Here is a 26,899-nt window from a genome sequence, read left to right on the forward strand (position 1 = left end):
ATTTGCAGCTTGTGACACTGTAAACAAATGGGCTGGCGGCCCTCACACCTTCCCGTCTCTTATGTGACTGCCAAGCATCAAGCCTACAGGTAAATTGATGTGGTTTCTCTCTGTTCGACTTTTCCCTTTGTTTGCAAAGTAATTATGAAGCCGGCATTAGTCAAACACAGAAACATAAATGGCTGATCTGCATAAATTCCGCAAGTCGCCTAAAGGCTGATTGAGCATTTACTATTAAGCATTTATCGAAATATATGCCTACGCAGTCAGCGCCTTTTGAAATGTAGAGGAAAAAAGCACATATACTACTGTTCAAAATAACATAAATTGGATGAGAAATACAGTGCAGACGGGGTTAATGTTGCCCATTTGCAATTATGTTTACCTTGAAGTGACCCCAAACTTGCAGCATGCAGGGGTATAGGGGTATGAATTCCTCTTGAGAATAGTTATATCGCTATACTATATTTTAATTTATAGATCAACAGAATAAGGCATTTTATTACAATCAGATACCTAGCCTATTGTGAAGCAGATTTCTTGTACACAGAGCAGGTACATTAGCATTCTATAATTATATATAAATTATGTACACAAAATTTACCTCTGAAGTCTTTGATCTAAAAAAGAGCCCTCTAAGATCCCAAAGCTCGAACTATTTTTCTATGTTTGCCCAATCAAAGTTTGCCTTAAGACTCCAAGGCATCATGTTGAGAATACATTAAACTGTCAATAAATATATCAGAATAACAGTCCCCCAACTGTGCAGGCTCAACGGTGTGCACGCCTGTTCTTCCAACCCACACGTGGTTTAATGATGTGTTTTAAACAAAAATCCTAAGGTAAAAACAATGTTATCAAAAATGCAATAGCAGCAGTAAGAGATGCGATGAAATGAAAAGCCAGGAAAACCGCCAATGGGAGTCCAAAAATCACCCACCAAAATATTCTACAACCCTACCAAAACAATTCACAGAGAATAATAATACTAATATACATGAATCCCATGAAACAAGGCTTATAACCCATATGGTACGTTATATTTGACCAACACAAAAACAGATGTCCACAAGCTTTCGAGACCTCAGAGGTCCATTCCTCTAGGAGATGAGCTTTGGAGTAACCCCCAACTCTTACCGGGCCAGCAGTATTTGATGTTATTGTAGAAAACCTTAATCAGAGTCCAGACCTTAATCAGAGTCAGACCATTCTTAGCAGAGATCCATATATCTCATCTGTTATACACTTCAAGCAGAAGCACGCTGGGATTTCCCCATTATAATGTATAATGAAGGTGGGGACTAAAAAATGCAACTCTTAAGTGAATAAACCCCCAAAGCATAACTAACCTTTAAAGTTTATGTTAAAAGCGCTTATGCTGTCATAGAATATATGCAATTCTCAAATACCTTGTGACTAAATAGGATCTCCCCATGTAATATCCCAATCAATACACAGACCAAGTTCTAATATTGTAAGCAGAAAGAGTTTCCCTGAATATCTGTAAGGACATAAAAGACATAAATCCGTGATACCGCTATGGCAGTTTTTAATCGGAGACAATAAATTACATGTAGAACAAGTACTATTGTAATTAAAATGTCTAAGGCCATGCTCTGGGGTACAAATTAAAAATTATTTGGAGAGCTGTAGCGACAGGATCGTAACCACAGATTTATGAAATCAATTGTGTGTTGCTGCAGATATTTAAAGGAGATTCTAATAAGTAGAAATACTGTGATAAGTTGCTAACAGGCCATATTTCATCTTCAAGATGTTGCTGTATGGCGTAAATTTGTGTATTAGTCCAGTATACAGAACCTTTATATGTTGCCTCTTGTTGCAGCAGCAGTAAACCGCTAGTGATGGAGACAACGTGCCTGAGACAAAATGAAAGTAATTGCTACATGTGTAGTATTCATCAACATCCCCGATTAAATGGTTATATTCCTTTTAAATAAAAGTTTTCCATCATAAATTCTAGGTCATACAAATACACGCACATATAGGATGCGCATAGCCATCCGCCCCCATTGTACAGCGCTACGGAATTTGATGGTGCTATATAAAACAATAAATAATAATAATAGTATATTCTCAGCATACCTTGCAGACCCCAAGTTCCGAAGAGTCCTGGGGTAAATAGGCAGATTCACTGGGTTAGAGGCATAGTATTTGGTGATCTAGAAGAGGTATTTAGAGCACCAGTAGAACACTTTGATAACAATACAACACATAATGCATGCCGAAAACTGTTACTTCAACTGATGGGGTACCTGTCAGGACCTTTTTATATATTTAGAGTGCCAATAAAGGCATAGATCTCTTTTGCACATCTCTCATGTATTTTAGAGGGTTCGCTTGCACCCATCAGGCTCCAGACTAACTTCTGTTCATTAGAACCCCGGGCTGCCTGGTGCTTGCACAGAAGCCAACCTTGGTAAAGTCAGGTTGTCTATTGCAATGAGATTTGGAGAATGGTTTGTGTTCAGTACATCGAGTACCATGAGTTTTAAATAAGAGACAATTATTTAGGCATGGTATTGGCCAGCATCAGAGAGCACAATGTTGTTCGTGAGTACGGGGATGGCACGTGGAGGATTCATTTTATTTTAGTTGATATATAAGCCTTGGTGTTTTCTTTGTTTTTGTTTTGTTTGTAAATCAATGTTTTATTTGGTTTTGTCAAGAAAACAGTAGTGTAAATATTCTGCAAGTTTACAGCACAGATTGGTCCCATTGTCTCCACCAGCCTTCTGTTCATACATCCCACACGTTAAAGCTCAAGGGCCAATCAAGACCGATGTGGCGTGTCAGTCCCCATGTTATGGCATTCAGAGAAGGAAGTAGCACATCACCAGTAGTGAGAGAAGGAAAGGACAGAGATATATATATAGAAGATGGAGATAGAATGAAGAAGAAGAAGAGAATCTCCCAAAGCTCTCAAATGCTGTGAACTCCAGCCTAGCATACCATCTGGCCATGTATGACGATCTTGACTAGTTCCTCCATTACCCTATTCTCTTCCATTTTATCCATTTCCTATGTATGGATGATATATCTGTCCTCAAGTATCTCGCGATAACGGAGGAGCATCTAACCCTGATGAAACGGTGGCAGCTTTTCCACCACCTTCTACCACCACCTACTTGCATAGAACCAGCACCCAAATAGTGAAATTCTATACCTAATTGCCAATATTTTATATCCATTTTCTTGCCCTTTTTAAGGCTGACAACTTCGTGGGAACTACTTTATGTTTCTCTAAAAGTAGCTTGTTTAGCAAGGAGATCGTATGAGGAGGGGGACAGTCACCTCAGCATAGACGCTTGAAGATCGTTAACTCCCTGGTAAAATTATGCTTCCCTCGTAGTGTTACAGCTGCCAGTATCCAACATCCTTGGCTCCATTGTCTTTGGTAGTTGGTCAAAAGCTAGGATGTAACTTCCCAACATCATATCACTCTGCCTGAGCCCCCCAAGAAGTCTTGTTTACCTGTTAGGAGGGAACCCCTCCAACACCACATCTGCTGCGTTGCTTTAAAGAAAGAGTTTAATCTCATCTCATTTAATCTCGCATTTTTGGGTGAAGCCAGAGGCAGACATAGAGATCAACCTCCAACTGTCCCCCCAGTTCCAGGCAAACCTTCTGCCCCTTATCCACTGACCAGCGAAGCTTGATAGTATTTTGGCATGTCCAGGAGCGCCATGCCCCCACTGTCCCTCGGTAAGTATAGTGTAGTAAGTCTCAACCTTGGCTTCCATCCACTCCAAACATACTTAATCGGCTCCGTTCTCAATGTCGGAAAAGTGTTTAGGAATATTAATTGGGATCATCTGAAACATATACAGGAACCTAGGAAGAACGTTCATTAACCCTACCTTGCCTCAATATCTGTGGGACTGCCCATGTTCTCCTGGATTAAATGTTCTTGGATGCGCATTGCCAAGACTTTTGCAAACATCTTAAGGTCTACATTAAGCAGTGATATATGGTGCTAACTTGAGCTCAAAAGGGGTTCTTCCTCTCTTTACGAATGACTGTGATTGTTGCCTTGAGCGTATGCACCTGAAGAGTATTTTCTTCTATCTTCTGTTTTGACCCTGGCTGAAAAATTTTATTAAAAATCAGAAGCAAGCTGGGGCATGACGTAGTTATGTTCTATACATCAAAGGATAATTTATCTCTTAATAAAAAAAATATATATATATACTGTATCTTTTTCTCCTGGGAAATTTCTTCAATAAAGTCAATAAATGTTCACACTGGTTGATGAAATGGTTATATAGGTAACTCATCATTGTTTTTTGTGATGGAATATCTGTGCTGTGTAATTCTTAAAGTGCCAATCATGTCAAATCCATGTAGATGGAAAAATAGACATTGGCATGTTATGGTCCTTGCATATCAGCATATTTTGATATGTAAAAACACAAACGTTTGCAGTGTGCGAGGCCATAGCCTGATATATTGCCAGCACATGCACTCCACAATTAAATCCACATCACCCTCACCACAATCAGATCATTCTCACCCAAGCAGTCCCTTTTCTTCTGTCGATCCCATTGCTTCCTTTAATATATTGAAGCTTGCAAGATCAGGGCCCTCGTCTACTTCTTTACCAGTATGTCGTAACATTTTTTAATAGTCAAATCAAATTATATACTTTAAATGTTATTGGTTTTTTATTGAAATAGAGCTACAGAATTGGCTGGCCCTCTATAAATGTAATGTTATACCACCCAAAGCCCTCACACCTCCTATTTAACCGATGAATTCAAGACTCCATAATAAATACACCAGAGGCTCTATATAAACCTGTTTATATCATGTGAGATAATTGTGGCATGTAACCACATCTTTGTCCATTGTCATGGATAACCCGTTTCATAAAGTGCACTGCATGGATTTAAAATTCTTAAGGAGATTATAAAGTAGGTATAGATAGCTATAGCTTTCTGATGTGTCAACCCCTTAGTATACCTATAAGTGCTAAAAGCTTTCTGATAGGGGTTGGAACTACTCCTGTCTGATACCTCTGTGTGGCAATTAAAACCCCTCTGCATGTATGATTTGCAATGAGCTAGAAGGGCGCTCATTTAGATGTATCTGTTACTGTATGTTCATCATGGAACACTGCCGGCTTAGATTAATGAAGCTCAGTTCAACTATTTCTCTCATTTTACTACAGAAATCTTCTTAGACCGGGCCACCTGCAGTTTCATTTAACGTCTGACAGAGGATTTCGTGGAACTGTAAATAATGCATGTATGTTACACGAAATTACCATGCTTGGAATACACTTAGGGTGGAATGCAAATGAGAGAGGGTTAGAGGTAGGCATTTTGTAACATCTACTATAGCATTTTTTAGTAAACTGGCCGTTTTTCATAATTATTAATACAGATGAAGATAACCCATGTGCTGAGATGTACATAATGATGATATGTGTTTGCATATTAAGGACTGACAGCTCGCATATACATAAAAGAGGTGAGCTGGCAGCAGGGACCTCTCTATGCTTCCTCCCTATCCCCCACCATCAAGTGGAGAGTGGAGATCTGTGCCGCCGCTGTCACAGAGCTCTCCTCTGCTGGAGCCAGGATATGACAACCAGCAGGTGATGCGCACGACTTAGCGAAGGAAGCGGTGGAGAGCTTGGTGCTGGCAACGGCACAGACTTTAACCTCCAGATTATAGTGAGTCTTGAGAGGACCAAGAAACAGTTGCTTCTTTTACCCCACATTAAAGACAGTCCTGGGTGGCAGTCCCCTGGTGTCTTTTTATCCGGTTCCATTTTGCAGGGCTGTCTGCCATAATGCAGAATGTTCAGCCATCCAGAGAAACTTCAAAGTCTTATCCTCTGCCTCTTTAAACGCTTATTTTATTTCAATGACTGTGTAGGCACCTGTGTGAGAAATTAAAAGGGAAACCAGGTTATTTAGAAGAGGTTCTATTCATATCTGTTTGTTCTGCTGATCGCTGCTCTTCCTCGCTGATCGCTGCTCTTCCTCGCTGATCGCTGCTCTTCCTCGCTGATCGCTGCTCTTCCTCGCTGATCAGTGCTCTTCCTCGCTGATCAGTGCTCTTCCTCACTGATCGCGGCTCTTCCTCCCTGATCATTTTGCCATATTACCTCTTAGGATGTGTCAGGATGTTTTATAAAACACCATCGTTTTTGATTGTATCTTTTGAGTATTCTGATATCAATATATGTCAATATAAAACTGATGCTGTGTAATTTTTTCTGCAATACAGAATCGTGTATATGAAGATCCAGTAACAGACCAATGTTTATACGCAATCCATTTTTTCTCTATAATAGTTATTGTAGCTCTGAAATCCCTGCCTGTTGGAAGCCACAAAATAAAGATACTGTGTTCTATAGATAGACGTCTATATATTTTCACGTTGTGGTGAATTAATTGTGAATGTACTAACCCTCTGTTAGTTTTTTCTGTTTTGCCTATTTTACATGTGTTATAACTGTACAAGACACAAGTTGGCCTGACAAACACATACAAAAATCTTCTCTAAAATCCTCTTTAATATATAATAAATTATGTAAACCTCTTCATCAGAAATAATGCATTTGGCGGTATCCAGAACAATTTTATGTTTAATGTTGTTATAGATTTTGTGGATACTTAATCCTTAATACTTTTGTTGTTCAGTTGTTCATTACACAGTATAGAAGAATTGTTTGTGTGTACATATATATATATTGCTGGGACACAACAAAACTTTAAACCAAAAAAATGTAAAATTGAATAGAATTTATGAAACTATTATGTATTCCAAAAAGATGGAATGTATTGAATATTGGTGGGATATCCGAATGAGAATAGCGATTCTTATGTGTGTGTTTAACCCCTTCGCGACCTTTGCCGGTCATGCAAAAACGGTGACTTAACGACCTTTGACGGTCCTGAACCGTCACTAAATTAAATAAGCTTAGAAAGTGATCAACGATCACTTTCTTCGCTTAAACGGCGTTGTTGTAATGCCTCGATGTCGAGGCATTCAGTAACGCCGAAATCAGCATCGGGGGCCATGTCTGGCCCCTCCCCGGGGCGTCAACATTCGCCATACATTGTATGGCGGCGGACGCCCGTTTTAAAAGTGTTTAGGAGGCGATCAACGATCACCTCCTAAACTTTAATGGTGTCGCTGGAATGCCTCAATCAGGAGGCATTCAGGGACACCAAACACTTACCTCAAGACGGGCTGTGACCGCTCCGGAGAGCGGTCACAGCCGCAGCTGCTGGTGATCTTCACCATCAGCAAGATGGCGGCGGCCGCCCTGTAAAAAAAACAAAAAAACAATCAAGTTTTAAAAGTTCGCTAGATGGTCTCCAGACTCTCTAGAGAACTCTGGCTCCACTTGCAGGTTGAATACAGGTACTACATTCAACCATGCAAGTCAATGGAGGCCAGCTTTCTAATCACAATGTGATTAGTAAAATAGCAAAACCAAAAAAAAAAAATGTGCTAATATTTAAAAATAATTTATGCAGTGATGTCACCAGAGGAACCATCCAGTACCACCAAAATGTGTAAAAAAAAAAATATAAAAAAAATAAAGTTTATTATTTTGAGCTAAAATTTCTCAAAAATTCTCTAAAAGCACTTCAAATACCCAAGGGGTGTCTAATATAAAAAAAAAATGGCTGATGGGGTAAATTGGAGTGGGCGAGCTCAAAGATAGGGCATAGGTACAGACTGACCAAAATGGAGAAAAAAAGCGCACTTCCCAAATGTGGCATTTTAAATCTCAAACAACACGACAAACTCATGCATGTGGGGTATCACTGCACTCAGGAAATGTACAGATCCTGAACACACATTGGGGTGTTTGACAGTGACATATACCAGAACCTGTATATCTATAACTAAAGTACAATTTGTGTAAAAAAAAATAAAAAATACTATTTCAAAGTTTGACAAAGTATGGTTGTATAATTGGTGCATGGAAAGGGTTAAAATAACAGCATTTGGAATACCCTGGGGTGTCTAGTTTTCAAAAATATATGGTTTGAATGGGTTAAATTGAGTTAACCGGCTTCAAAGATATTCCAAAGAGGAGAGGGAGGCACAATGACCAAATGACCACCTGAATTACGCATGCCCCAAAAGTAGCCTTTTACCAGCCAAACAATCTGACAAACCCATGCATGTGGGGTATCGCTGTACTCAGGAGATGTTGCTGAACACATATTGGGGGGTTGTTTGACAGTGAGATATACCAGAACCTGTATATTTATAACTAAATTACAATTTGTGTGGAATTACTGTTACAAAGTTTGACAAAGTGTGGTTGTATCATTCGTGCATGGAAATGGTTAAAATAACAGCACTTGAAATACCCTGGGGTGTCTTGTTTTCAAAAATATATGGTTTGACGGGGTTAAATTGAGTTAACCGCCTTCAAATATGTTCCAAAGAGGAGATGGAGGCAGACTGACCAGATTTGTTAAAAAAGGTTTGGAAATCATAAAACGCTACTTGTACTTATTGCCCTATAACTTACAAAATACATAACATTGGGTATTTCTAAACTCAGAACAAGTAGTAGAATCTATTTAGCTACTTTTACTTTTACTTGCTTTTTTAGGTGAGTAAAAGATTTTTCAAATAAGTCATAAAATGTGTTTTTTTTTAAATTTTTCACCATGTTTTTTGTCGTTTTTTTTAATAGTAAATAAGATGATACGATCAAAAATGGTATCTGAAGAAAGCCCACCTTGTCCTGAAAAAAACAATATACAACTTATGTGGGTACACTAAATGGGTGAGGAGAAAATTACAGCTGAACACAAGCACCACAAAAGTGTTAAAACAGCCTCGGTCCCACAGGGTACAAAAAGAAAAAATGAGCCCGGTCCTTAAGGGGTTAAGCATGTAATTGTGAAAGCTTGTTAACGTCCGACTCTGCTAAATCTATAGCTCGATTTGTATCTACAGAGCGGTGAGTAGTAGAGTTCCTTCAAACTACCGTAATTTGGGAGAGATTCATTTGGCTAAATCAGATGAGTTATTCATCCCCAATGGAGCTGTTGCTGATGTTGTATTACAGCTCTCATGACTCTCAGCATGCCTTTGGGGTGCCTTATTGTAAATGTAAAATGACAGAGCAAGATGCCCATCATTTGTCTTACCTTACAAACAAAGATAAAAACTGAATGTTTACCGGATACTATGAAATATTTCTGCGTATGAGCTAAAGCTGTAGTATTTTTTCTATTTATAAACTAACAAAAGCGTTTCAAGAGAAAGATATAGAAAAATATGAGGTCTTCATAGTCAGCCTGATAAAGATTAGCACAAACCCAAGAAGAGTTACGTGGTACCCTCTGTAATTGTGACTTGCTGTGATTCTGCGAAACACCATATGTTGTTACAACCAGGGATCTCTTAGTGAATTAGAATGAAATTAATTACTAAATGTATCTCGATACAAGAGCTGTAATATGCCACTTTTCAATTTCTCCTTGAGAGCTCACACTTGTGTTAAAATATAAGTAAAAAAAAAAAAAAGACATATCCGGTTATTCAAACTATCTTTAGATATAAATGCGTACAGAACAAAGTTGTAGCTAGGTGAAAAACTAAGAATCAGCTTCCATGTAACCGGACCAATAAACCTAAATATAAAACTATGACATAAGCAATAAAATGTCAAGCCAGACGTGTCAGACATGCCTATAGATATATATATAAAATCCTGCGGAGGTATGAGTGGTTTATGATGTTGCGCTTGCAACTGAGGCTTGTACCGGATTAAGCAATATCTCAGGGGACCGCGAGTAGTTTGACCATGTTCACATCTCTCTTTGTGATAATGCTAGTTTTTTGAAGTGTCACCCAATCCATAGATTGTCAAATCCTTCTGAATTGTCCTAAGACCTCTCTAGACGTTGTAGAAACAACCATGGTTCCAAAGTGTAGTCAGCATTTTGCTTGTCAATGGAGTTTCAGCTCTAATTTGACATATTTGTTCTTGGAGAAGCATAACCTCTTCTATAGTTTCTATTGTGCTTTAAAATTGTCATGAAGTTGTCGTTACGATCTAGACGCTCATTTAATAATCATTAATCATATATTGGCTTCTGGAAATCTTGGTTTCTGAAAATTGTGGGTGTTTTTGTTGTGCCCTTGGACTCCTTTTTTTGTTGCTGGTGACAAAGGGGTTAAATAATCGTTAGTGGTCAACCTGGCAGCTTTGCTTCAATTACATGTAGCGCCAGTGAGATAAATTGTCCCAGAGGAGCCGATCTGCAGCAATAACCATATTATTGTTGGCAAAAAAACCCTCAGGGAATGGAAACCTTCTACCATCCATAACGACCTCGATCCTTCAGCTTCAACATACATCATGGTTTTATCTGTGGTCATAGAAAAAAAAATATGGTTTTGACAAGTGAATTATGGATAGACAGAATAGACAACATCAATTTCCAAAAGAGGTTGCAGGTGCATATCCCGTTCTCTCTGACATTACCACAGACACACCATCATTCACACCTCTAAATGCCAGAAACTGCAGAACTCCGTCTTTTACGTAGAGTTCCAGCTATAAGTAAATGTCTTGGGAATCCTCATTGCTACTCCTGTTGTCCTGCTGTAACTCCGTAACATTTCTTTTCACTGTCAATTTGTTTTAAAATAGAAAGGCCAAGCCCTGAGGAGCATTTGCTTTCAGAAAGGACAGAATCAATCAATCAATATAATGATTAGGTAGGAGATGAATAGTTTTGTATAGAATAATGTTCTAATCAGAATAGCCATCTTCTATCAGTTTCACCAATTCCCATGCTTGCTGTGTTCCATACAATCTGTATTCCATGCACTATAACATTGTAGCTCAATCATTGCTTTCCGAATTGGTGGATTCTTGGCTGATGGTAGAACTGTCACTTCGAAAATCTATATTCCTTGATGTGCTATAATAAATGAATCTATATATCAGTATGTCCTGAATTACAGATAAATTCAGCTGCCTCCTTGTCCTGCATTTCTGGCAGGAGGAGTACAGGCTATTTGGGGATATCCTCTGATCCCCCCCTGACTGGCTCAGGGAGCTGTATAGTTAATGGAGGCATGTACTGTTGGAGCACAGGCTTCCATCATAGCTACCTCATGGGCACCTTGTGGCACTCAATACCTGGAGAGCTACCTCAAAATGCTTAGCCTTGAAGAGTGGATGGTCCACCCTGACCACATAGCTCCTGAATGCTGCCATGCTCCTCTCCACCTTTAGCCACAGGGGGTGGTGTCCAGATGTGGGGTTTGTTGATGAGTATTTATATAAAAAATCCAGACTGTGAGAATCATGGGATTTCCTAGATTATCCTACCATGTTATGTAGTCCCTCCTTTTGGTAGAGAAACCCCATTAAGAGCGGAAGGAGAAATGTTCAAAGCCGGGATGTAATTACTTAGTTATATATGGATGGCAATGATGTCTGCTCTGCTGAAATAGATTCAGATCATCGCTGAATAAATAAACTTAATAAAAGTCAGAGGCACCAGCTACAGCTAGATGAGATAGACTGTTGAACTATACTTACATGTTAAAGTATGCATTATAAAGAGCCAGCTCAGTCCTTCACATTGGTGAAACTGAATGTTGGTCCAAGGCAGGACCTCTCCTGCTATCCCTCTAATGAATAAATCCCTTTTTATTAGCCTATATTGAACATTACCTCTATGTAATTTATACGTGGTCTTGATTAGACATGCACACACTCTGTCCAAATTATATAACAGAATAGAAAACACACATGGTGGCGTGTGGTTGTACATGATCTCTCTTGACTTCACTTTTATCTCCTTTCTTTCAGTTTTGGTTTAAAGACTGACAGGACCTTGTAGGTTAGCAGGGATATTAAAAACTTTTATTTTGGATCTAGCTAATCAACGCTATAATATCTGCAGAGGAACGAATCATTTTGTAGGTGGAGGTACTTCTTAAATTACAAGTGTCCTTACTGTCCAGAACCACCCTTGAATAGTCCTCAGCCTCACATTCTGATTCCTGACCATCCGGGACACAGCAGAGGGCAGATCATCAATGTGTCTACAGACGGAGATGTTTTGGGTCATTTGGTTTATAGCTTTTCTATCCCATACTCTAACTGAGCTGATCCCTTTACATTGATTATTGTTGGATACTGAGTTCTGTTACTTTTTTGTTGATTAACCATTTAACTTTTGTCTTCATTGTTTCTGTCTTTATCTTATCTTTTTAACCCCTTAATGTCAAAGCCCGTACATGTACGGGCTCAAAATGCATTGTTTTCAATGCGTTTAGGGACCGCCCATTGTCCTTAAGGGGTTCATCTTTTTTATTTACATCAGAAAAGTATGTACTTATTTCTCAATATATACCAGAGCTACATCCAGGACCAAATTATTGTACTTGTGTAATCCAGCCCGGGAATTTCCACAACTGTCCCAAATCTCATTGAGTCTCAAACCAGCCTTTCACATATTTTGCCTTTACATATATTAAAGTTCTTATATATGGTAGCATTGATTTGGGTGAGCCTAGTAATACTCTGTATATTGACCAGTAAATTGTAACAAGTGTTACTGTTAACAAAGTGGATCTGTCGCCCTGTACTGTTTGGCGCCACCGTGTTGCAGGATATGATGTCATATCCAAAAATATTTATTTCCAAGGTTGAAACATGTGGAGGCCGATTCTTCTGAGATATGTCTAATAGGTGGCAACACTCCTGCCCCAGACAAATCAATAACAATTGATAATATCCAGATTTGTAGCCATTCTGTGACATAGAAGTTAACCCTGGCATTTTTAATTTGATAGTACTTGTAACCTGGTAAAATTTTTTGAGATGGGAAATATGAAAATACAGCAGATAGAGATTTATGGATGACATTTTCTCAAATTGCTAAATGCATTATCCATGACTGTGTCAGATATTGATTTATTTAATTATGAGACAATCTCATTAATGATCTCATGCCCATCAATTGTATAGGTCAAGTTGTGGACCCCATAATTGCATATTTTACATCAGACAATATGATGTATAATGTTCCTGTATGTCCTGAGGAATGACTGATTTGTTTTGTTAATCCTACACAAATAAAATATAGAGTATAGTTGACTAATTCCTGTGCAATACAGTGGTTTCCCCTTTTTGAAATGTAACATATTTGTCAGATACTACAACAATCTTTCATAATGCATATAGATACTGTGTGTGACATCAGATATAATGGAGATTATAGTTGGTAAAACAGGTAAAAATAAAAAATAGAAATATGGAGCAATAAGAAATGTTGCCCACGTTGCATGTTGTAGACACAGAACCCTCTACCTATAGCTCAGCTTGTATAAAAAAACACAATAAACACATACATTATTCATTTAATGATATCCACTCATTAAGCCTATACCGCCAAATGGTATGCAACCCCTTAGATCATACAGATGTATATCGGATCTAAAGAAAAATAGCTTTTATATGTATATAGTATTTGGTTTATTATTTAAAAAAAAATGGGTACACTTGCTAAACATTGGAAGGATATGTCACGAGCGTTCCACTGGCCTTCCCACAGTATAACTCTTATCTGCTTAGAGGTGGGAAACCCAACTATTGCATGGCGTGAGCAGACTGTGACTCCACGCTTGGCTCAGTGAGCTGTGCAGAAGCTTAGATGTGCCCAACAGAAGGATGGACATTGTGGGTCTCCATATGGCACCAAAATCCTGACAAAATGAGTAGTCCGAGCTGGCCGGATTATACTTCTGCTGTGTTCACAAAGCTATGTAAAGCCAGGCTTTGGGCTTGAGCCAAGATTGCCTCCACCAGCTATTTTTTGTTCCTACTGATTAGAGAGATCTTTGTATGATTTTGCTCTTTATTACTTCTGATAAGCTTTCTTATTTGTCCTTATGGTACCTCTGGTAACAAATGTGTTGTCTTTACTTCACTATTGTCACGGATGCGTAGCTCTGTTTGATGTTTTCACCGTTCCTGTATGACAAGGAATCCCAGTGATATTTCTTGATCTGAAAAAGACAGAAACAGGTTGTTTGTTGGTGCATGTAAAACAGAACAGCAGATTCCTAACTATTTCTATTCCTTATATGTATCATATTAATCAACTGACTTTATATTATATATACAGGCCCAGACTGGCCATCTGGCACACCAGGCAAATGTTAAGTTGGTCAGTGGCTGATTGGACCACTTATACGTTTCTTCTCCATATGACCGCTATCTTATGTCAGTTAAGACACTTTCTAAAAATAATTCTGATTGTGTACAGCATGCTTGTACATTTTTGACTTAGGGTTAGATGTCCAAATCCTTGTGTCTACTCCAGGGAGCTGCTGACAGGGGTGTTTATATACATATACCAATCATTTTTAAACTTTAGTTCAGGTCTTATCACAGCATCATGGGAAGCCAGGGTGGGCAATCCTTATTTAATAGTGAATTTGCCATTTACTCCCACCCGTGGCATCAATGAGTTGTTGCAAGTGTCCACCAAGTGACCTTCAAATGCTATACTTTGCCACTTTCATCGGTTAATGAATTTACCCCGTTTTTTCAAGAGTACTAATCAAGAATCCTGCCCCATGTAGATAAAGTCTGGATGAGCGTGGAACCATTGCATGTATATTATTAAACCTGGATAATGGGAAGGAATTTTGTTTAATATGCCTTTGTAATGTGTTTGAGAGGCTTGTTGGAAATGTGCTCGATTTTATTTGTGATAATCTCTTTTTTATAGACTAAACAATTGTACCTCCTGTTATATGGAGCGTAAAGGGAACCAGATCAATTGCATCAATTAGCTGGTAAACATCCAAGTTATTCAATGTATCCGATATTTCTGTAGCATTATAAAAGCTGTCTATTACTTTTGGTGCCTTATTGAATTATTACTTAGTTTATTATAGAGTGTTTTCGGGGCGTTTTTACCTCTTTGCTATCTTGACTAATTAAATGTTGCGCTATACGCAGTCCATGCTCAGTTCAGCTCTGAATGCAGATTAAATAACATAAAAGTAATATTGGAATTAGAGCTCATACAAGGGGTAGATTACCAGATTAACACATAAAACAGTGTCCAGTTACACCATGGGAACATTCTGATTAGGGTTTCCAGACATCTGATACTTTAGAGATCTCTAAAGGGGCAGTGAAATTAAATGCAAAATAGATATTTGCCAGTGAGATATTTCAGTCTCTTTATCAAGTGCCGAACAAGTAGAAAGCACATCCCTTTATGCGGTGTTCATACAGCACATGCTACACCATTCACACAGTACACACACACACCTTTACTGTGTAAATGCCCCAGAAACCACATGCTTGTAGCAGCAACTAGTGATGTTTATCAACTGTGTGACAGCAACAGTAAAGTCTTGCTTTAATCCACACCATGTATCCTGAATGAGAAGGGGGGCACTGGGGTAGGTACACTGCCCTAGACAAAGGATTATCTTCACAGTAATCGGATTCGGTCTGACCTGTGTGTGCACTTCCACTGCCGATTCTCTTGTACCTCCTTAATGTCCCTCGTGGGACCCAAATCCCTCGATCCCTCTTCCTTCCCTTAATGTTCCTTTTTTCTAGGAGCTCAGTGTGTACCCTGAGTGTGATTGTGTCATAGTGTTCTACTGCACTAAAAGTATTAATACATTAAATTATATAAATACAATTACTGTAATTCATCTGAATGCCATAATCATATCCGTAAATACCTATCAATAGGTCAAAAGGTATAAAATGTCTTTGCAAAGCCATAGCCCCTAAAACAAAATAATCCTTTCTCAACCTTTTGAAATACTGGGACCAGGACTGGACATGGGATGACAAGGTGGCCAGTGGCTGCCAAGTAACGTATAAGGGGCCGCATGTTATGTTTTTATAGTCATGCTATGTGCGTCCACGCATATTCAGCCAGCCGCCACATATTGCAGGGCCTAATCCGCCAGTGGAGCTGGCTCTACCGGCCACAGGTCTCCTGGTGTGCCAGATGGACAGTCTAGGCCTGATTGGCCATTCTTTGGATGTTGACTGGAATGAGTGCTAGCTTTCTGTGCTAGTTCTAAGTGCCTTATTTTGGGAAAAAGCTCTTAAAAAGGCTGTTCCACATTCAAAAAATAATGGAAGAATGGAAGAGCATAAGTATATTCAATACCGCTAATAAGACAGAACAAAGTAAAATACCTAAGCGTTAGAAAGCTGGGCCTCTGTCTTGGTGTTGGTGTCGCTCCCAGTGCCATGTTTGTCTGCACTTGACTGGTACTGTGAACCAGTTAAACAGGCAAGGAAGCCTTGTGCCGGTTGACTGAGAAGTACATTTCAAGGTTGCCTCCACTTCGGGGATAGGGATAAAAACAGGAGCATTGATTTGTTTCTATTCTGAGATTTGAGGAGGTGGGGGTGATGATGGAAGATGTTAGAGAAATAATGACCAAGGGTGGTGTAGTAGATCATTTACTGACGGCAGAGTGCCTGTTCTATGCAAATCCTGAAGTGCTGTCTTTCTGTGACTGCTACACAATGAAAGCCTTTCTGCCAGGATGTAAAACACAGAAACAGTACTCGGTTCCCTGGTACAGACAGGATCATCCCATTATCCATATCAATTATCTCCGGCTTTCAATAGGATCAGCCTCGTACTCAGAACAAATCCCCTAAAACACGGCAGTTAGCATGGTCGGCTTAAATGTGTTATCTTTAATGTGCTGCACTGCTGTGCCAATATAATAGGTTACATAGTTTGCCCGTTCTATTAGATATAGTTTCCATTAGAAAATGCAGAGCCACGAACAAAGGGTTACTTTTAAACCAACAGTAACAAAAAGTTATCACGATATTAAACCTCACATTGGCAGAGGAGCGATACCGCTAATTCTAGTGCAGGTAACCGGTCCAAAAAAACACAAGCAGCTTTCTGATTAATTATTATTTTCATTATTATTAGTATCTTGTATTTATATAGCACCAACAATTTATGCAGCACAATACCTATATTCAAGTCTGCGGTAGCAATGTCCCATTTTCCTACTTACCTCTCCACCAAGTTCTCGTTCTAGTGGAATTCTCCTCACCTTTCTATAAACGCTTTGTGCAACAGGGTCTCAGGAGAGTGTCCGGTGGTCCCTTCATGCAGAACACATTGACAGTACTTTATTATTAGTTCTGTTTGAAATAAAGCTTCACATCTTCATATATAAAACTATTTATTGTGGGTTTGAAGACATTAACAGCTAAATCTAGATGGCCTTTAATGAAACTCCTATCTGCAGGTTTGCATTAAAGCGCAGCCTACTCTGTGGGGATCGCTCATAACTGATCAGATGCTTGACATTTTCACAAACCACACTGATCATGGCTGACGAGACATAACTACTTCATAAAAACTAATAGCCCAATATAAAGCCCGCACCCTAATGCATGTTAAAGCACCCGTCATGTCCTCACGCGGAATTTGTACGCAATTAGCCAAGACGTTTTCTTAAAATAAAAACAAACTGATTTTGGATATTCTGTACAGAAACAGAGAAATGCTTAAAAACGGCTACCAACATAGTATCACATATCCCTCCCGACTACCTTAAGACACAATTTAAACTCGCATAAATCAGGAAAGAACCAAAACACACTGAGATAAAAATAAATTATCTTAATGCATTCATTTTGCTGGAGTTTTCGGCCACGTAGTTTGACATCAAAGCAACAACAATTTTTTGAATTTTTACCAAGATAATTGGAAACTGGAAAAACAGCAAGCTCTCCTTTTTGAGATACTTGTAGAGACATGAGACGGTCTAATGAAAGAGAGACCGAAGGAAAATGGGTAAACACAAACAAATGCACTCAAAGACCTAAAAGAAATTGGTAGCAATAAAAACCTTGGTGCTTGAAGTGATTTATTGCTAATCTAATTATTTCTAATTTATAATTTCACTAAAATGATACACATGATACATTTTTGATTTAGTGAAACGTCCTCCATGAAGTCTATACCCCAGCTCCAATGCTCACCTCACTCTTCCAATGAGTAATGTGCGCTCATATAGCGGGGACGATGAAGGACTAGACGGCACAAATAATAAGCACAATCCATTCTCCCACATCAGCCCCGTCTTATCGTGTTATGCCTTTGACATTTCTTACCCATTACACATACTTACCCATCTGTTACCCATCAACTTTGATAATGCTGACTTATTTTGAATAATGACCTCTCAGGCAGCCATTATTTTGAGTGCTGTTAAAGATGGGATTCAAAGTACTTTTGTAATAAAAGAAATTGAATTAAAAGTGATCAATGGCTAAGAGGATATGAAATGTTAGCTTTCAGGACACTGAGTTCTTCTTCAGGTCAGGACATGGATAACAATGCATCATACACAGCTAATGAAATGCACATATGGCATAAGAACACCGGCTAGATGATGTGCGCATCTTTCACTGATCTTGGGATTTCAGTTTAAGAAGAGGTTCCAGCGTAGGTTACCATTTCTTGGTGCTTGAGACCTGACTTAAACTGCTCCTCGGTGGCACAACAAATCCTTGTGTTTTAGTGTCCTGTTCTTTATTATTAGGATGTTTTTGTTTTGTTTGTTTTTACTTTTCCCATAACGTTTACTTTGTGAAAGAGCTAAATGACACACACAATTAAATTATTCCAGATGTAAAGACTCAGACCCTAACCAGTCCTTGGTCTTGTCTTGGATTGCTTTATGCATGCATGTTTATACTCCCTCTTTGTCTAACCCTCTACAACTTCTGATGGGAGGCTGTTCCACGCATCTACCACCCTCTCGGTAATGTCCACCAGTGGAGTGGATATTCACTTTATTTAGCGTAGACAAAGCCTGTTCTTATCTTTCAACAGAACATCGAAGAGATGTTTAAAAGAAAAAAAGTGTCACATGACGATTGTAACAAATGGTGTACAATCATAATATATTTTAATACTTAAAATGTTTTTCTACTAAAATAAATGTCTTGGTATAGCAACATCAAGTGGACTATAATAGGTTATTTCAAATAAATGTTGCTCTAGAATGCTGCTATATAACTTGGGAAATCCTTGTGTTACCGACAAACATAATTGTGTTCCATTAAATAATAAAAAAAATAAAAGAATTTGCAAACAGATTGCACCTTATAATCACACCAAATGTGTATTATACTAAACTCTCATGTACACAGCAGGGGACTGTCCAACGCAGTTCAGTAATGTGTATGTATATACAGTATCTCACAAAAGTGAGTAAACCCCTCACAATTTTGTAAATATTTTATTATATCTTTTCATGTGACAACACTGAAGAAATGACACTCGGCTACAATGTAAAGTAGTGAGTGTACAGCCTGTATAACAGTGTAAATGTGCTGTCCCCTCAAAATAACTCAACACACAGCCATTAATGTCTAAACCTTGGCAACAAAAGACACCTTCCCCGGCTGTCAGACATCAGAGTTCCCCTCACCGGGGAATTGTCTCTGACAGCCGGGGAAGGTCTGTGCGATGGACGCAGACAACCCCCGCTGCTAACCGCACTTTCTCCCGGCTGCAGCGGAAGTTGTCTACGCGAATCGCGTAGAGCTCTACACGCTGCCTGGACTATGCACTATGAATTGAAAACAATATTTTTCTCAATCATAGCTTTTATTTAAAAAAATAGTTTAGATGAATTAACATTTACTGGTAAAACTTTTTTCCTATAGGGTCATCTTATATTCAGGCTTTTCCTTTTTTTCCTAAATTAATATTCAGATTTTGGGGGGGGGGCGTCTTATAATCGAGCAAATACGGTATATATGCGTGAGATGTGATTATATGGATATTGACAATTCTGTGAAACTGAAAATTGTGCAATTTGAGTTAAAATCTTATTTGGCAAACATGTTTTTTTTTATCTGAGGACAGAGATTCATTCCCTGAGAAGTAAAACCTGTCAATCATTATTATGAGCCTTGCTGTGTATATTTTTTTAAGATGCTTGTAATTGTTTGCCCCAGTAATGGGGGAACTGGACAAGTTCTTGCTCTGATATTTTGGCGACATTGCCCATTACTAGAAAGATGCTACACATTGTTTCAAGCCCCGATTTTGTTGCTAAATGTGTCTGGTGGATATAAATTCTCAAAGTGGCCGTATGATTCAGATTATTATCTGCTTTGTGTGGTGGAAGCGGGCTTTCCTGGTAATGACTTCTCTTGACCTCCATGCAGGAGGGGAACTTAAGTATGAAAGCACCCACAGCTTTCCATACTGAGGCAGTTTTGAAGTCAGAATGCCGGGAGAGAAGTGTTATTATCTGGAGCATCAGAGCCTAGCTGGGGTTATTATATGGTGGATGGCTGTAGTCATTAGCGCAGCGTTGTGGAGTCTGTCTAGTAGGGATCCACTTAAAGCTCGTTCTCTTTCAGGAGAAATACATTACATTAACCGATTCAGCAGAGAAGGTGGTATGTGACGGGTTAGGGAAACTCTGACCACCAGCTCCTGTGGCTACTATCCCGTTGGAGCTTGGTCGGCTATACAGCGGAGTTTTGTCTGTCTCATGTGGTCGTAAAGCAATATAACATTTGGACCACACTTTTTACGGAAAACTGACATTTCTTTTCAATATAACTTTTAAAATTAATTCAGCTAATCCAGCCGTGAGCTAAGGTTACATAGGTTTTACAGCCTTTTAATCTTAATCCTGCAGGGAATCGGTTTGAGGTTATATGATTTCTACGGTGTGCCCTTGCTTGGGAGCCACTCAAGTTTCAGCTTTCTCGTGCCTTTACAGAGGACACGTCTCTATTGATAGTCTGATCCTGCCACAAGGACAGTCCAGAGCCAAAATGTGAGGCAACAACCCCAGACGTATGTTTTAGCCTTCACAAGCCTCTTCAGTGGGGCCCGGTTAGTATCGAAAGACGAAAGAAAGCAAGGAGGTCCACGTCTGGACTCATCTTTTCATCTGGGGTTGGCCCCAAGAGAGACTTAAAGCAATTTTGTATCTTATTGCTTGATTAGTTACCAGTAGAAACCGGGAGCGTGTATGAAAAAGTGTGAGCTTTGGAAGCTGTAGCTTCAGACAAGAAAACATCTCCCGTTCCGTTGATATTCAGGATCGATGAAAAAAATGAAGATGTGGTATAACAAAGTACGTGGACAGGTCTCTGTAGTAACGACCTTCTGGAAAAAGAAAATCTGTCACGTCTCAGCTGCTACTCCGTTAAAATAGGTGACTATTACGTATACGTCGTTTGTAAAATGTTTGGTTTTTGTACTTGTCACTGGAAGGGTCATTGAGGCTTCACCTTGGACGATGTACCTCTCCATTACTGTCTGCGTGAGAGAGGATGGTAGGTGTGTGTACTGCCTTAGAAATGACCTCAATTAATATTTTATTGCATTTCATCCTGGATCACCATCAGTGTGCACTAAAAGTGTTTTCTGAGCTGGCCTCGCTTCAGTAAGCATCTCCAAGTTACGTTCTTATTTGGGTCAGTCATGCACAATGTCCTCTGCCGATGAGCTTCTAGCAATACTTCAGATGCTTGAAGGTGTGCTACACATTTTTGAAGCAATAAGAAGTACTTTACTCAGCCTTTTTAAATTATGTACATTTACCTGAATGTTTCTTTTTTTTTGTTATTTATAATGAAATAGCACTTGCTGGTATAATAGAAAGTATAGAGGCTGTGATGGGTTATTTTACAAAAAGTCACCTGAATGTTTTCAGCATCCTTGGAGTCATAAAGAAAAGTGGCTTTTCCTCAGCAGCTTTGAGCCATTTTCGCAAGATCCAGTAAGAGGGTAATTGAACCTGGATAACTATAGGGTGTGTTATAGAGTACTGGCTTTTCCAATCTTTCTTCCAGGAACTCGTGGGAATTGCAGTACAGCAAAAAGAAAAAAAATCTTTGTACCCTATTGTTACCCAACAAAGTCAATTTAAGGAGCTGAAAAATGGTGAATAATGACTTGAATAGCCATCCTCTGCAGGGCTGTGCTTCACTAGGTTTTATCCCCCGGTTTAGATTAGCAGCTGCATGGGTTTGGGGGTCTGTTACGCATTATAGGAAATATTTGAACTGGAAATTCATCTGAAAACCGTGCAAGGAAATCTCTCCGTCAGTTTGGAAATGAACTACAACGCCAATCTGTGACGTTGCGTGGTGGTAGAGGGGACTTTAATGAACTCATTAATACGGTGAATACTTAGTCTGAATGAACAGTATGACCGCAGGGCCCTCACATGAGAATAAATGAGTGCTAGCTTATGCTTGAGCATAACCCCCCAATATCTGCAATGACAAAAAAAACGCTTTTATCTCATTTTGTCCCAAAAATACTTCCTTTATCTGCAGACCAGGTGGCTATGTTGTCAGTCATGTGACACCACACTGACCAGATGCTAATGAAGCCCTTCTTGTCCAATGAAATCCTTTCCTCCATATACTGTCAGTCGTCAGAGTGTCGACTGTGATTGACACTGGGCCATTCTATTTTTTCCCCCCACAAGGCAGTATGAGAAGAAGATACTTTTAATGTGGTACAAGTACCAGAAAGTCTTAGTGGAGATCCCCTGAGTGCGGGTCATTACCGCGCAGAAATGATGCGACCTGCATTTTGCAAACTTCACAATCAGCAGTAAGGGAAAGTAAGTTGCGTTATTGGGACAAAATTAGCTTCAACAGCTACACAGATTTTTATTCTCTAATAGATCATTTTTATGAATCGCTGCTTTGTTTCCACAACACTCCTGTTGCGAAACGCCTGCATCTTTGTTACTAGTGTTTTCTAATAAGTATTTAATCACATGAATATATTGGGGGATGTACTAAAAACATTAGTCACTGAAAGTGTGCGGGGTGCAAGTGTATTCTACACAGCAATAATTTTGTATTTGTTGCTTGCCTTTTTTTCCCTCTTTGCTGGTTTTATATCATGCCAGCATTTTGTTGTGTGAGTATTTTTAAAATGTTAACACAAGTAACACTAGTAAATTCAGCCTCAAGTGCAATAATAATGATAGATCAAAGCAGTGGGTTTAAGCCCTAGACCGTGCTGTGTGAGGAGCCTGACTGATGCCCCTGTGTTCTTATCAGGCTTCATGTGTCGACGTTGGCTGTGGAGATAGATCGGAAGTCTGTTCTTCATTGCTGGTGGATTCAATGGTCTGTTTGCGCTGTTTTTGTCCTCTGTAATTCTCTGCAGCTGTTTGTCATTGCTGAGTCCTCCAGCGTCCCGTGACAGTCCAGAGTACTGTGACCTCTCGTGTATGAAGGGCTGTCTCTGAATGCCCAGTGCCACCATCTGATAGATAATTTATATCAACAAAACCCCCATCCCAGTATAACCAGCTGCAAAATCAGGAGAGAATACACATTCTCTAATAGATTAACATTTCCCTATATTTTGTGACCATTGTGTGTGACTGAGGTGTACATAGACAACAGTCAGTCAATGGCTGCTATACATTCCCGTTATCACTATACACTCCAGCTTAGTTGTTTCTTTGAAAAGGCAGCGTTATAATTTCAGAATTAACCATTACACAACAGTGTGTAATTATCGAAGTATTAGAGTGTATACATACTCAACACTATTAGACAACGCAGCGTATAATTATGGGGGGGGGTGAAGGAATATATTTAGCACTGTTATATGATGCAAATTGTAATTATAAGAAACTAAATGTCTGTATAGACAATTTGTTTCAGACTATTTATTTTCTTTATGGGTATAGCTAATGATCTTGTGGGGGAGCAATGGACCATCGTCCTGGACCATGTTAGTAAAGATTAAGGGATATTTGACCAATGGCTATGCTTTTGATTGACCAGCAAGCAATACGTTACACGGGACTAGAACATTCATCAATTCTACGGCTCTGATTCAATGAAAAACTTTAGCGCTAAAGTTAAAACATTTTTCATGGAGTGCAAAAGAGGCAAACACCTTGCGTTAGAGGACCCTGACATCTGTCCATTGGGCCCTCTCAACAGCCAGCTTAGTCCGGTGAAGGACTGCGCAACCACCGGCACCAACTTCTTCTAATGCTGTCTGTCGCGTCCTTTGCACACCCTGCTGTTGGAGAGATATGATGTTATATTCCAGTGAAGATAAAGCTCTTTTTTAAGAGCTTAGACTAGACTGCTTAGCGGAAGAGGGTGAACCATATTGTTCTGCTGCCCTAAAACATATAGGTGTGTATAAAAATAACAGAAAATTGTGGAAATTAAATGCATCATTCTGCTACTACATGTCTGAGTTCCATAAATTGTTATAAATAGATCAAAGTCACATTGAAGTGTCCTACCCCGAGTCACGTGTCCAACCACATCTCCTAAAATAAGTGTCCCTCTGGCCACTTAAAATGTTGAGATATCAGGGCTACCTGGGCAGGGCTGGAGTGGGAAATAAAGCCAGCCCATGAAATCATTGAATATCAGCAACATATTTCATGGTGACATTTTTAGGGCTCTGCCATCTTTGTCCCCAAATATCTAGTCAGTTACTCCAGATGGTCTTTGTCATCTTTGCCACCAAACAGCTTATCAGCGCCCCCAAACAGAAGAGCAAACAGTGGGGCTTTAAAATGCCAGCTCCGCACTTCCTGGTAACAATATTTAAACTTTGTCCCTGCATGAGCTAATTATAAGGTGTGTTCAATGCAGTAGTTTGCAGAGAACCAAGTGCATGGTGTGAAGAACACCTAATAAAAGTACTTCCATTTAGATCTGATAAGGGACTCGTGGCAAATGATTAAATAGCTGTTTCTCATTCCCATACACTAAAAAGACATTGATTCTTCGTCACAAGCAGACCTTCCCAATGTCACATGCTGCCTTTTTGTGCACTGCAGCTTTTGTTCTGGGTAATTGGTACTATCTTCCCATCAAAGCTCTTCATTGTGCGCAGCGATAACAAGGTGTTATCTATAGACAGACTGATACAGGCCAAAAGAAGCTGCTCAGAAGCAGTTCTGTCACCGTTGCTGCGCATGAAACCTGCCTCAGACTGGACCCCTGAGTTGCGTAAGAGAGCAGGGGGCAGGTGTGACAGAAAGTTCAGCCGCTGCAGAGTTCCTTGGAGACGGACCAACAAACCATACATTACGAGCAAACGACTCCGTCTCAAATGTAGAAAAGAGGGTCAGCTGGAAATAGCTTGGACGTGGTACGCAAACATTTTATGGGTGGGCACATGTCTATTTAGAAAGAGATTGTCACATTGTTATTGATTCAGTTAGTCTCATACAGTACACGTACGCCCATATTCTTGCTTTCTGTTCAATCTAAACGGACCGTTGCTTAAGTTTATGGCTGGCCAATCAATGGGCACCCGTGTCTTTCAACATTTTTCCATGTATAGGATATTTTTGCTTTTATACATGTATGTTATTCATAGATTGTGCTGTTGCTGTGTAGTCAGAGCTAAAGCAAAGTCCGCTGAACCAATTTTATTGTTATCTTCCGTATAAATAGAGCATGACATACAAGGTTCTCGGAGGATCCTTTGTAAGCCACCTCAGAGTTCTACAATGCTTAACGGAATCAGTAAGGACAGTGACGTGAACAAATATATTTACTTGTATTCATATTTTACCTGTCCTTCCTTATCCGCTGTGGCATAATCTGTATAAATGTAGCAATAAATGAAAATCCCTGTATGAAATGCAATGTTTTATAGACATTCAATAATTACAGGGACACTCCAGCCATCATATGAACCTTATTAGTCCCCTTAAGCATCCATGGTGTCTAGCAAATGCAGAGGGACGTTCCGCACATTCTCCTATATTCATTTTTTTTCTTTGCTTTTACTTACAGCTGAGTTTGGGGGTCTATTGTGACCCCTGTGAAAATGTCTGAAAAGGTCTCCCTTGATTTCAATGGCAGGGCTTTGCTGCCAAGGAGCGGCAAGCCACTGAGAAAGAGGGGGGCTTCTGTTTGAGTTAAGTGATTGTATTTTCATTTTTTGTAAATATATAACTACTCATAAAATACTTTAATATGTATTCTATAGTGGGCATGTCGGGGACAGTAAACTTTTAAGCACTGGCCCGAGTGGATTTCTGCATATCTATATATGACTATAGGCACTTCTTTGTGAGCAAGCAGGTTCAGACATCCTAGTCTGGGCTTGCTTATGCATTTTGGAAAACCGGCCACGTGATCAATAATAGGATACCACTTATGTTATTAGCTGTCCTTCTGACATGCAGTATTAAACATTACACAGGTCAATTAGGTAGTAAACATTAAGTGTATGTGTGCAAAATGTTTATTTTTCTTCTCTTTTCAGATTGATAGATATGCTCAGCAAGACCTGAAGAAGGGTCTTCATTTGTATGGGACAGAAGGCAACATTGGCCTCACCAATGCATGGAGCATCATTCAGACAGATGTACGTTGAAAACCTTAACTTGGATGAGTAATAACATTAGTTAGCATGCCTTTTAATGTAAAAAAAAAAAAAAAATCAACATTGAGTAGCTTAATATTACAATATAGTGTTGATTTCTTTGTGGATCGGTAATGTATGTTAGTAAATCCACAAATGAAGTCGCCATTTGGGAATGCCTATAATGTGAGAAAGAGAAATGCTTTTGTTGCTTAGAAAAAGCAATTGAGATTTTTGTTAGTGAATCATTGTAATGACATGTTTACATGCTACAGAGTCAATCATCTGTATTGCAAGCCGTATCACTACAGAGATCAATCTACTGGATACAGGAATAGATTTCCATATAAATGTATCTTTTTTGACGATAGTAGAAAAATACTTACAGTAAGTTAAATGGCTGTTTGGAAGTGATCAGCTACAGATAATGTTGCAAAGTCACTTGGCTTTGTAAATGATTTTGAATGTCGCTTAAG

General features: G+C 39.2%; 1 protein-coding gene across 1 annotated transcript in view; it reads left to right on the forward strand.

The window, feature by feature from the left end:
- LOC149274814 (tetraspanin-4-like) overlaps nucleotides 1-26,899 on the forward strand; it is an 81,777-nt gene that overhangs the window by 50,536 nt on the left and 4,342 nt on the right. The window contains exon 4 of the mRNA XM_089505244.1: nucleotides 26,325-26,426. Coding sequence (XP_089361370.1) covers nucleotides 26,325-26,426 — 102 coding nt within the window. The remainder of the gene's footprint in view (nucleotides 1-26,324; nucleotides 26,427-26,899) is intronic.

Source organism: Sceloporus occidentalis, unplaced genomic scaffold (genome assembly GCF_023333645.1).
Source record: "Sceloporus occidentalis isolate IW3139 unplaced genomic scaffold, rSceOcc1.0.p SCAF_320, whole genome shotgun sequence".
NCBI lineage: Eukaryota > Metazoa > Chordata > Lepidosauria > Squamata > Phrynosomatidae > Sceloporus > Sceloporus occidentalis.